The sequence below is a fragment of the Ruditapes philippinarum genome, unplaced genomic scaffold, assembly GCF_026571515.1.
Source record: "Ruditapes philippinarum isolate M1 unplaced genomic scaffold, ASM2657151v2 ctg2596_1_1_1_1, whole genome shotgun sequence".
NCBI classification, from domain to species: domain Eukaryota; kingdom Metazoa; phylum Mollusca; class Bivalvia; order Venerida; family Veneridae; genus Ruditapes; species Ruditapes philippinarum.
The window spans coordinates 247080-260223 of NW_026863536.1; the positions used below are offsets into that span (position 1 = coordinate 247080).

A 13144-nucleotide genomic window follows, 5' to 3' on the forward strand; every position below is an offset into this window, starting at 1 on the left:
GAAACAAGAAAAAAAAATGTTTATATAATAAATTGTCAATATTTCTACCACTGTTACTAACTGAGTATTTCTGAATATTTAAATGATTTTTTGGGTTTCTGTGTAGAAAGTATGTTTGTAAGTATGGCTAAAATTATGATATTTAAACATATGGTAAACATTTTTATGCACTCTTTTATACAAATAAGTATGAATCCCAAGCTCTGTGTACTGTTTTAACAGTTAATCTTCTTTAATTTATATATTTCAGATAAACAAACTTGGGGACGAGTTACGTGTACAAGGGATGGAAGATCATTTACATATAGAGTGGTCATCCAGTACAATTAGCATAATTACCTCCCTTCTTCTGACACTGTCCAAGGCAAAGTTATCTGCCCCTAGGAGGATCTCGAATGCAGCTTTGAGACCTGTGCGCAAGAGAAACAGACAAGTTCACTTCGAACACAACAGAAGGGAGACAACTTTATCATTGTTGTTAAAATTTGATATCACCAATACAAACATTTTCATGTGCAATAATTATAATGGTAGGTAAAGTTAGATTCAAATTGATATGTAGCTCTCCTAAACAATTTAAATTCAACTTAAATGTAACTTAAATTCTCAATTTACTTGTAGCTTTCCTAAACTAAACTATACTGCACCTGCATGTAGCATCTTAATTCATAATAGACCTTACTGTGCATAAGAAATAGCCTGATGTGTATTTACTGTCATTTAAAGGATACTTGAATAATTTGAATAACAGTATTTTTATCAGAACTTGGTAAGGCAATGATTCTTTTGCAGCAACAATAAAAAACTCAAGTTTTTTATGCATGATGAAGTTTTCTGTACATATCTGCATGTTTGTTATCATTCTTAAGTGAATTCATTTGTATTTCAGTTGGTTTAATGTTGCGGATAGATTCAGCAGGTGTTCTGTACAGACAAAATCTTGAGATAACTATAGAAGGGACAAAACTGAAGTACATGCACATTACTGATAAGGTATGGTCTTCTTTGCTTACAGTCAGAGCTGCATTACTGGTACTGGTACTGGTACTGCAGTACGTACTGCAGCGATTTTGCAAGTACTGGTACTGATACTGAATTACTCTTACAAAATTTTGCTACTACTGGTACTGGTACTGCATTACTGTCTTAAAAAGTGGTACTGCTACTGCATTACCCAGTACTTTTGGTTTTGAAATTAAAAATAACATCAATTTTTCTCATAAAATAAAGCTGTAAAATACATTAACTATATTTTATTTTTGTGAAAAAGTAAGTTATCAAATCTAAAGATAATTTGCTGCAATATTCCTTCAAATGTTAACATAGTATTCATCATAAAAAGCACCAAAGACTTTAAGTAAAAATTAAATTAAGATAAACAGACTCAATAACTCTTTTAATTTCACTCTTTACCCTAAAATATCCTTATTAAAATCTTTTATTACTTTGTATTTATTAGTAAAAGAGCAAAATAAACACTTATTAATTTCTTCTATTCTAAAAAATCCCATTTCAAGTTAAAAAAGTGATATTGTTAGCACCATAAAAAGTTGTTATTTACTTTGGTTTAAATTGAACAGAGGTGTGAAGGTGTGAAAGGCAACAAAAGACTGTTGTGTTTTAAATGAAAGATGTTTCCATTGTATTTATACAGTTGACTGGTTACTAAACAATTAGATATGACATGAATATATGTTGTAAATATTGTTTGTAAAAAGTATGTTAAAACTATAAAGTTGTAAATCTGTTATGTTAACTTTAAAGCAGCACGCCTCCAGATTCATCCTAATTTTCATGAAAATTTTGAAAATGTATTTAAATAAATGAACAAAGAAAGTACTTGACACCTTACAATCGGCACTTAAAGTCCATGTAAATTACCAAAAAAAGTCAAAACATGCATAAATAGCCCCTACTGCGTTAGTAACGCAGTAGAAATATGGTGATAAATACTACAAAATACAGTCATTAATTGCACATAGGATATAATTTATCACTTGAATCTTTAATTTGTTTACTTTTCTCAAAGTTTTAGTAATTTTTTTCCAAGTTTAATTTTCTTGAAATATTTTGGGTCATCTGGAGGCATGCAGCTTTAAAGTAAATAATGATTTTATTTCTTTGCTGAATAATATTTGCTATTATTTGTTTGACACTGTATTTATTCAAACTTTGATGAATATATAAAAGTAATGGTACTGATACTTAATTACTTCACCAAAAAAAGTACTGGTACTGCAGTACCGAGCTAAAATCTAGTACTGGTACTGGTAATGGTACTGCATAATTTGCCAAGTACTGGTACTGGTACTTAAGTACTACACCCTTAGTACTGATGCAGCTCTGCTTACAGTATCCATTAATTTTGTTCATTGTCTTTTTGGCTTACAGTATTTGTACCATTTATGCATTACAGTATTTGTATCATTGTCCAGTACAGTATTTGTACCATTGTCCACTGTCTGTCCATTGTCTTTTATGCTTTTGTACAGTATTTGAACAATTTGTCTATCTATCAATCCTTCCTTTTTTGTGGGGTTTCAATATTTGAATGATATACATCTGTCCATCCATCTCTTTTTGACTTTCATTATTTCAATTATTTGTCTTTTTGTCTGACAGAACCTTTTTTCCATCATTGTCTTTTAGGCATACAGTATTTAAACTATTTGTTATTTAAACTATTTGTCCATCTGTCTATCTAATGTCTGTTTAGCTAACAGTACTTAAACCATCTGTCCATCTATTGTCTGTTTCGCTTATGGTACTTAAACCATCTGTCCATCTATTGTCTGTTTTGCTAACAGTACTTAAACCATCTGTCCATCTGTGGTCTTTTTTGGCTTACAGTATTTTAACCATATGTCCATCAGTCCAACCATTGTCTGTTTGACTTTGTTTCTGAATAACCCTCATCATAAGTTTTATGACTTCGGGGGCATGTATGTTTAACACAAAAACATTTTGTTATTACATTATAGATGTAATTTCATGCTATAATAAAAAACATGTACTGTATGGTATAAATATTACATTTGTTCTACCTTTTCTTCTTCAGTTTACACCCATTGCAAGATCTTGTGAGCTGGATCACCCAGTTGCAAACCTTGAAGACATCAAAATGAATTGTAATGTCAAGGAGAAGACATTTAATATTCAGTTATTTAAAAAGCTATATTTTGATTGGTCGACATCATGTCACATGTGTATAATACAGGCAATAGAGGATGTGAAAGAGATGAATAACAAAATAAGTAAGTTTTTATTCTCAAAATAATCAAAATTTGAAGGTTTTTTTTGACACCACGTTGTTTTTCAGCTTGACTATTCGAAAGTAGTTGGCTAACCTACTTACCCTGGTATCGGCTATGTTATTATAATTGGATCTACCTATGTCTGTAATGATGAATATATTAGAGCACCTATATGGTCTTTTATAAGAAAAATGTGACTGGCAACACATTCTAAATTTATATATATGATCAATGTGACTTTAGAAGATATAAAAAAAATTAAAAATATGTTGGTTTTTTATTTCAACCTTTATCTTCCTGGAATAATAAGTGATTAAACTTTCAGTATAGAGACAGGCCAGTCTGCACATGCTTTCGGACCAGGTTGTTTAATGTGGTTAGTCTAACTATTGTATTTAGTTATTAAAATCACTAAAACTATGAATGGACTGTTCTAATTGTAGCCATTTAATACCAAAAAATCAACAAGTTAAGAGTTAACATATTTGTGCCTGATGTATCATGATTCCAACTTGTAGTTGTTTTGTTAATGATTTTACTAGGAGGTGAAGTTGTTGGCCAGGAACCAAACATTCCTGTGAGGAAAGCTTCTGTCGAGGAAAATGTCGGAATGTCTGTTAATGTCATGGTAATGACACAACTCACGGTCAAGTTACACCTGTCGTCAAATCACAGGTAAGACTATTATGCTGGGTGAGATTAGGCCATTCTATTCTATTGTTATATAACTTTTTAACCAAGTTTTTGAAAGAAGATACTAGCTCTTTAATTAGTGGATATCAGCAAGCTGTGTACAACTACTCCAGAGTGGTTAAAGGGTCATAGTTTTCATCAAACAAACCTATTTAGTACCAAAATTAGTATAATGCCTATAGCCATATTGTAAAATATCACATAATGTGTGTTGTATACATGTTAATAAAAGTAGTTAAGTAGTCAAATTAAAGTCTTCACTATTATTATTATTATTATTATATACCACATTTCTATAGCACTCTTTTCATAAATAATAAATGTTCAAGAGTGCTTTACATAAATCCGATAAAACATAATCATATATATATAAGAGATAATGTACAACATTAATTATGTAAACCTATTAAACAATAATGATAATCTAAAACCAGTAAAGGATGGTAAGAAATACAGACACATTTAGTTTAAAATCAAGGCACTATATAATCATTTTGACTGAGTTACTTAATCATCAAGGGCTGAATAGCTTAGGTCGTTGACTTCAAACCACATGCCCTTCATGGGTCTGTGTTTCTACTCAGATGCCTGTTTGTGCCTGGAAGAGCACCTTCGGTCTTCCTCCACCAGTAAAGCTGGTCTTGTAGTTAAGTATTGGAAGGTTAACTTCGAGATCATGGCTTTGATGGGGCATTTACAATGTTGACATGTGATACCAGTATTGGGCAAATCAGTAGACAGACTTGTAAAAGTGATTTGAATAATTTTACAGTCTTCATCATGATCCTGATATTGACCTCCACTGTCAGGTAATCAAACCTGAGTTGCCCTATTCACAGTCCAACACTCTATCTATTGACCTAAAAGGACGGCTCAACAAAAATACATTTAAATCATATTGTAATATATATTTATATTTCAGTGTAACACTAATAGGAGATAAAGTTCTACTGGCCCTCTCTCCACATGAGATTGTGGCAGAACTACCAACATTAAACATATTCTGTGATGAAGAAAAAGTTTTTACCTTTGAGGTATGACTCTTAACTTACTTAATTTTTAACTATATTCATTCCTCCTTATATTTTAACATCATTGAATCTTGTTTGCTAAACAGTATTGAGGATGGTTCTGGCTTGTACTGTAGTTTTGGGCAATATGGTAGACTAGATAGTATTAATAACTTACCTTTATTATTACAGTCTAATTGCCCATGTGACCATGTGTATTAAGTGACTTTTGTCTTATGTGACCCATTTCAGAAAATTTTAGCAGCTATTTAGATTATGAGATGAATAATTGTTATACATTTATAGAAATGAACTGGAAAAACTCCCCTGCCACAAAGAAAAGATAAGAATAAATTTGAACTTTTTCTCATGCTTTGTTTAAAGAGACTGTTGTATTCAGCAACAATTTGTGTGGTCTCTTAATACAAGTTTTACTGTATTATTATTATTTATCTGTTTAGTATCAATTCATTATATTGTGATTAAATCATTGCTTTCAGGACACATGGCAACAAAGTTTAAGTAAATTATTTAAGACAGTAACACCTACTTCCATTGGTTAGTCTTAAAGTTTATAAGTGGCACTAAATATGGTAATAAGTACATTTTGATTTACTTAGTATCATCATAGACATGGTACCAGACAGGACAATCTTATAGTATTATACAAACATAAGTTAGGGAAATATTTTTTTTTTAAAGTTTTCTGGAAATGTTGTTGGTTTTAATATACATGTATATTATTTTTATTCCAGCGTGTGGTTATTGATAGCCTTCATGATCATACACTTAAAGAGGAAAGAAAATTCTTTAAAACTTTGACTTTGAAAACAAATAGACTATGGTAAGTACAAAAAAATCTATAAATGCTTTTGACAGTTTATATATTACAGGTTATTTACTGTATAACTTTTTACTGGTTACTGTTAGGTTATATTAGCTTACAAGCATTTATACTGGGCCATTAAACCTTTCAAAATTATATTAGTTGACAGTTATAGTGCCTTTAGATATATCAATATTGTTTAATAGTTTGGCAATTTACTGTCATATTTAAACTGTAATCTGCAATGTTTCTATTCCATCATTAAGAATGAGATACATATTTGAAAATTTAGTTAATAAGCATGGATGTATTGATAAAACCAAATAAAGCATGAACATTCTAACTTATAAATGTTCATATATATATATTCAGGAGGGTTTCTGTTGATCTATTATCCATTGTGTTTCCATTCAACTTTGACTTTGCTGCTTGCTTTGAAGAGGTATGTATTTGATTGTTAACTGTCATTTCTCACCCATATGGTCATTTTTCTGAAGGCGAGGGTAAACAAACCCAAACACACACACATATGAGCCACGTCACGACAAAACCAACATAATGGGTTTGCGACCAGCATGGATCCAGACCAGCCTGTGCATGCGCAAACCCATTATGTTGGTTTTGTCGTGACGCGGCTCATATTATACGTGCCTGTGAAAGGAGACATATAATGATTGAATCATCTGTCTGTGTTACCTTATATCTGCTGTGTTTATGTTTAATGTAGGACACATGTTGGCTTCTTTAAAAAATGTCAATATTGAAATGGTCATAAGTGGTTATTTAAGTAATAGTGCTGAAAATTCATTGGAATATATAAAAACAATTATTGGAATATGGTGAAAGTTAGTATTGATATGTTATTAATATGGAGAAAACTGACTTTTGGTTGCTTTTAATTTTGTAATGTTTGCAGATCATAACTTTTCTGTAATACATACCGTAACATAAATACTTGTCATTTAATCTGTCTTAAATAAACATAATGTATGTATTTGTTATTTTCAGTTTGTTAATTTTCAAAAATGGCTCAAACTTGTACATAAAGTTAAAAAGAAGGCATTTACAGTTGACAGCAAACTACCTCCAGATTTGGATATTAGAGTAAAGGTAACACAATAATGGTCAACATTGATTTAGTTTTATATTGTTTTAGTGTACACACAATATTCAGTTTTTCATAAAAATACAACATTATTATGGGCTAACCCCTTTTATTGATACAGTCAGTGAAATGTACACTTATATAATTTGTTTGTTTGTTTGTTTCATTTTACGCCTTTGCCCAACAGTATTTCAGTCATACAGGCAGGTACCATTGTTCCTGGAGAATTACACCAGTACTAGACTGCCTTCCTCCGGGCTTAACTACCGAAGCATCTCCAGGGGATCGAACCCACATAAAAATACTTATAAATGGCCCATACATTTTGTGGTGAAGCAGGTCTCTGACTCATTTGCTCCTTTTCACTTTGGGTATAAATCCCACTAGGGGGATATTTAATTTTATCTCTTTGACAGTGTTTTTCTGCTCAGGTTCCAAGTCATGTCTGAAATATTGCATGATTCTTAGCTAGTAAGTTTTGTTTTAAGAGACTTTAATAGTGTTGGTTTGACTTAAATTACAACTTTCACTGTCCCTCCGCCCTCAAAGAAAAATTGTCTTGCAAAGAAAAAAAGGAAAAACAAGATTCTTCAATGAATGAAATGGGATGTTGTTTGTGGTTTCAGACATTTAAGTTAGAGATAGGAGATGATCCGTTTGAAGTTAAACTTGGTGACAACTATGAACTGATGAAAGATGAATACATGGAAAGTGAAAAAAGACGTACAGTGCTGGACCAGAAAGTTCAAAATTTAAAGAAAGGCTATGGAATCATACCAGGTAATTATGTTAGTTATTTAACAAAAAGAAAATTATGTAGAGTTTTTATTAGACAAAGTATCATGCAAGTGAGACTTCTGTATCTGACATGCCACATATAAAATGTCAAAATTTCCCATAAAAACTGATACCCAATGCTTTATGCACATGAAATTATATAAAAAAAAAAGTTATATTGAACAATCACACAAGTCAGTTGGAAGCTAACTATTTAGCTCTCGGAAGATCAGTGGTTCCACTCAAGTGCCTGCATGTTCCTGAAATGATGCTCAAATGGACAGTTGAGGTCTTATTCAATTAAAGTTGGGAATACACCATATGACATGACAGTGTTTGTTTGACTTTAAACTCAACAAAATATTTTCATTATCACAAACTTTTTAACTTGTTTTTGATGTATGACCAAGCAACAGTGATTCTACTTCCATGTAATGGCCCTGATATTGCTATTTCATGCATCAATGAAATTCAACATTTTATTGATATTAGATAAGCCTAAAATAAAAAGATTTCAGGTTTAAATCTAGTAACATGTAAATGGTTTGTCTACTGTCCAAACTCAGACTTGCAAGTGAAGTATATGTATGTTTAATTTAAAAGTAACATAATCGTTTAAACAATCTTTTGTTCACATTTCAGCACATAAGATAGACGAAGTGTACGCTTCTCTTGCGAAGAGTAGCAGTGACATATACATACAGAGATCCCGTCAGTTGTACCAGATCACTCCGCTACGTACCAAACTGTTTACCTGGAGTATGGAAAACCTCGAAATAACGGCCATGGCTGATACATCCATACACGGAAAAGACAATGTGATTACCCATATGAAAGAGATTGATAAAGACAGGTTTTAAAATTAATTGATTATAATGTATGATATTACTGAGTATTAAGATTATTCAGTGAGGAAATGTTAAAATTGTTACGTTACTAAGTAAGCAGTTGGTTACTTGCGGAGAAATCAGTAGTTACTGGTTAGTTAACCAGGAAAGTAAGTGCGGTGGACTTACAGCAGAGATATAACCAATTATGTGTTGAAAATTTGAAATCCCTATAAACCAGAAAAACAAAATGTGTTGAAAATTTTGAAATCACCGCATAAGCCAGACAAAAACAAGTACTAAAGTTAATTAAGTTACTGTGTATTAAAATTACATTGTATTAGGTAAGAAGGAATCAATAGATCTCATATGATGTTTGCATGGTGAAATATACATGTATTGAGATTTACATTGAAACTAACAAATATTCTCTGTATCTAATAGAAATTTACACATTTGTTCAACATTGAGTAAATGTTTGCTAGTACAATGATGATCATTTGTAGCTGATAGCTATCCAGCTAGCTGGTAGAATTTCAGTGATTCTACTCAGGAGCCTGCTCATGCTAGAAATAATACACAAAGGGGCACTGGAGGTCTTTGGGAACCAGTAAAGATGAAAAGTCTCCACATTACTTAAATAGTGTTGATATTACTTAGAATTAAAAAAAAAGATATGTATCTGATAAGTTAGACTGTTTAACATGATGTTACAGTATATGTAATAATTAGATTGTTTTGCATGGTGTTAAATTATAAGCAATGGTTATATTGCTAGGAATATATGATTAAATAAGGTTGTCTTATGTGGCAAGTATCATTTATGAATGATGAAATTTAATTCATTGTAATGTATTGATGAGATGGATTTTTTTTTCACTTATTATGGTTAGACCTATTGTCAGACGTCTTTGTTTTTTGCTTTGAACTCCAGCTTCTCTCAAGTTGTATTTTCTCTATTTTTTTTCCCTAATATGCTGCTAGAAAGTCATTAATGTTTTCTTTTTCAGTCCATATCCAGAAGAACCAGTGGAGTACTCCACACTATGGTGCAGGTATATAAATGTAAATGTTAAATCATGGACTATAAAGTTCCGAGACTTTCCTCAGCTAGCCCTTGATGTAGCAGATATGGCATTGTGGGGGCGATTGATTGGCGCAGAGATAGAAGGGGCTAAAAGAGGTATAAATTAATGATGTGAATATGATTATAGACTAAATATCATTCAGTGTTAGCTTAAGAACAATCTATAGTAAAGTAGTTATGATAACTATTTTTTGATTTCTTATCCAGCATAAATATTGGTTGAAATATTGTTTAAAATATTGAACAATTTCTTCAATGATTTCCAGTTTCTGATTATTAAAATTTTTAGCTTTGTTGACAGACAGGTAGTAGTCAAAACTTAAGTTACTATTAATTTTGCACGAAGAATGATGAAAGTGTGCAGTAGTGACTTTAAGTGATATTTGAAGAATGGTGAGAGTTATCATACTTGTTTGTATGTAGGCAGTGGAGTGTCTGCACGAATATCTGGACCAAATTTTGTTCAACCTACATATTCAATACTGCTTTGAGATATTGCTCTGCAATCTTGAATGTTTATCTATGTGTTTAGTACAACCATTTTAGAGCAACTCCCATTTGGAGACACTGATTTTAGTTGCTCTTGAGACATATTACTCTTAAGAGGGGCTAAAGTTATTGTGAAGTCAAACTTTTGGAAAAATTGTCACTCTTGCAGAGAGGTTATTACCAAACAACTATGTAGAGATTTTACTGTATTATTTATTAATGAATAACTTAATCAAATACTGATGTTTATGAAGTCTGTATAGGTAAATATTTACCTGTTACTTATTGCCTTTAATAATTGCAGCTAAACGTTCATGTACAGTAGAAGTAGCACAGCCTTGGGGTGATCAAACAGTACAGAGAAATCTCCCGGCACTCAAGTTCTTCCATGACTTTAGCGCTGGTACGTTGAAACTTCAGAAAATACATCAATTCTAATATTTTTTGCTTAAATTGTTATTAAGAAAAATATTTTTTTTTGCTCTGAAAAAGCTCTTTGTTAAATGAATTGTGTGACAATTTTTGCAGTTTATACATGTAAGTCTGTCAATTTTTGGGGGCATGGAAATAGAGGTTTTCATTGACACTTGTTTTCTTAACCTTTACCACACTTAACATCTTAAATGGACTTGTCCATCTTTTTATCTGGACAAAACTATTCAACATTTTTAGGGAAAATCTTAAAATAAGTTCTGACTGAATAACAAGCAGTTCAGATGGCTAAATGGATTTATTTGCCATTAGCAGGCTAAGAGTTAATACAAATTCATTTCATGTGCATTCTGGTTTGCGTCTGAAATAGGTGAGAATACCAGCAAGGTAATCTTAATGAAGCTAAATTCTGACCAAGTCAGAGGGAAATAAAATGACATAAAACCTAATTTCTGTTACTGTTATGCACTATGTGAAAAAAAAATGTAAAATACATTTTATTGCAGCAGTTAATGTTGTTTTGTGGAGACTTATTATTGTATGTTTGTTTTGATTGTTGCAGAAAAATTCATTTGAAATTGTTTTTTTTCCTTATCATTGTCTATTTGTTGCAGATGTGGATTCCTTTGAAATGGCACATGGTGCATGCTGGGAACCTGTAGTAGCTCAGTTCAACCTTGCCCTTGACCTCATCAACAAACCATCAATTGACCCCAGTCGACCTTTACCATGGTGGGACAAGGCACGTCTGCTGTTTCACGGTCGACTGACTATGACTGTGGTGAGAATGAGCTGGTTATATCATGCTTCACTGGATCCGTACAATGCTACAGAAATAATGGACTGGACCTGGACTGACCTAATTTTAGACTGGACCAATAGTAAGTAATGGTCTTTATTTTCACCATGAAAATATGGTCATTTTCATTAGACTAATGCATACAAACACATACAGATCAAATTCCTGAATTTCACACTCTGTGTTCGAGTCGTCACATTGGGACTGCATATAATCTTTATATTCCAACTCCAGGCATATATTTTCATGTCAGTAAAGACAAGCTGTCTTAGCTCTTGAGCACTGGAAAATGGTTATTGCTACTTAGCATTTAAATGATTAAACCAATTTTGAAGACTTCTGTTACGCTGAATCCTCATGATTCAACAAAGAGAGAACTCTCTTTAGAAATGTTACAGAAATTGGTTATAAGTTCTCTGAATTGTACTGTTTAAAGGCTGTGAGATGCAGAAATACAGTTTCTTCATTAACCCTTTACCTACTGAAATAATGCAATGGATTTTCCCATGCTTTGAATTTGGAACAGTCCATCTAAGATTTAAGGGATTTCAAAATCAATAAACAAAAATTGAGTTGCGCTCAGTTTAGAGCGTGGTCAGACTTCATTGATGTGCTGTTCTGGCTCTATGCTAGTGGTAAAGGCTGCCGGTAGTCACATTTGGTTCTAGCAGTTTAATGGTTATATGCTTTTTGCAGCATTAACTGTTAATATTTTTGAAGTCTTAACATTTAACCTTTTCAAAGAATGAGACCTATACAATTTAATGTAAACTCTAGCACCTTTTAAGAATTTACTTTCAGCATGATTTTATTACAAAATGCTGATATAGTCTTGATTTTTTGGTCTGGTTTACTTGGTTGATATCAGCCATTCATAGCCACTATTGTTAATATTAGCTAAATGTCTAAATATGATTATTGTACTGGAAAATTTGCCTATCCAGCATGATTACAGAACATCAGCAGTTTACAGAAAGTCACTTTTTGACATTTACAGTGTTCAACTATTGGTGTGACTCTAGATCCAATAAAGTAATTAATCAGTTTGAAAAAGGTGGCAAATTTGTTAATGTTATCTCATTATTTCAGTGAACTTTCTACTAAAAGGTGACCTAGATATATATGTGAGGACAGCTTCTAAATATGATGATGCTAGAATACTGAAACTGCCAAATCTTCAGTTTAAGTAAGTTGTTTGTACTATGATTATGTTCTTTATACAAATATTATTTATAGTAAATAGTCATGATATTAGATGCTTTTCATAATATATGTACTTGATAATTTATGTTCTTTATAGTTTATGTTCTTTTTTCAGAATATGATACATTCCTCATACAGTATGTAACGTTCTTTATGATCTATATTCTTTATACAACTGGTTACATCTGAATTATGATTCTGGAATTTTCTTATGTCATGTCATAATAATAAAATAGACTGGTTCTGTCTAGGTTATAATATTGATTTTTTTAATCATTTCAGTGCAAAAATAGACTGGTTATGTCTAGGTGATCCCAATGACCATCATCAGGTGATGCCATGTGCTCCAGATAAAGTACCAGACTATTCCTTGGAGGAACATGACTCATTCAGGGCATTTAGGTATGTGAAAGGGAAATTGATGCACTATATTTTGCAAATCTTATTAAATTTTGCCATGTATTATTTACACCTCTCGATAATTTTAAAATCAAACCAAATTAGGAAGAATAGCAATCACTCATAACAAAAGCTTTTTGAGTTTTACACTTTGATTATTATCATTAACAGCTGTTGAGCAGAACTAGATGTAAACAGTATTATTACCACTAATGTACATGTATTTGCAACATTTCATATTTA

At 31.7% G+C, this 13144-nt stretch overlaps 1 protein-coding gene across 1 annotated transcript in view; it reads left to right on the top strand.

Moving 5' to 3' along the window:
• LOC132722380 (protein hobbit-like) overlaps positions 1–13144 on the top strand; it is a 46401-nt gene that overhangs the window by 14777 nt on the left and 18480 nt on the right. Inside the window, 15 exon segments of the mRNA XM_060706877.1 lie at positions 251–530; positions 890–993; positions 3059–3254; positions 3797–3929; positions 4870–4981; positions 5713–5801; positions 6156–6225; positions 6792–6893; positions 7515–7668; positions 8308–8518; positions 9503–9675; positions 10373–10471; positions 11115–11381; positions 12389–12485; positions 12785–12904. Coding sequence (XP_060562860.1) covers positions 251–530; positions 890–993; positions 3059–3254; positions 3797–3929; positions 4870–4981; positions 5713–5801; positions 6156–6225; positions 6792–6893; positions 7515–7668; positions 8308–8518; positions 9503–9675; positions 10373–10471; positions 11115–11381; positions 12389–12485; positions 12785–12904 — 2207 coding nt within the window.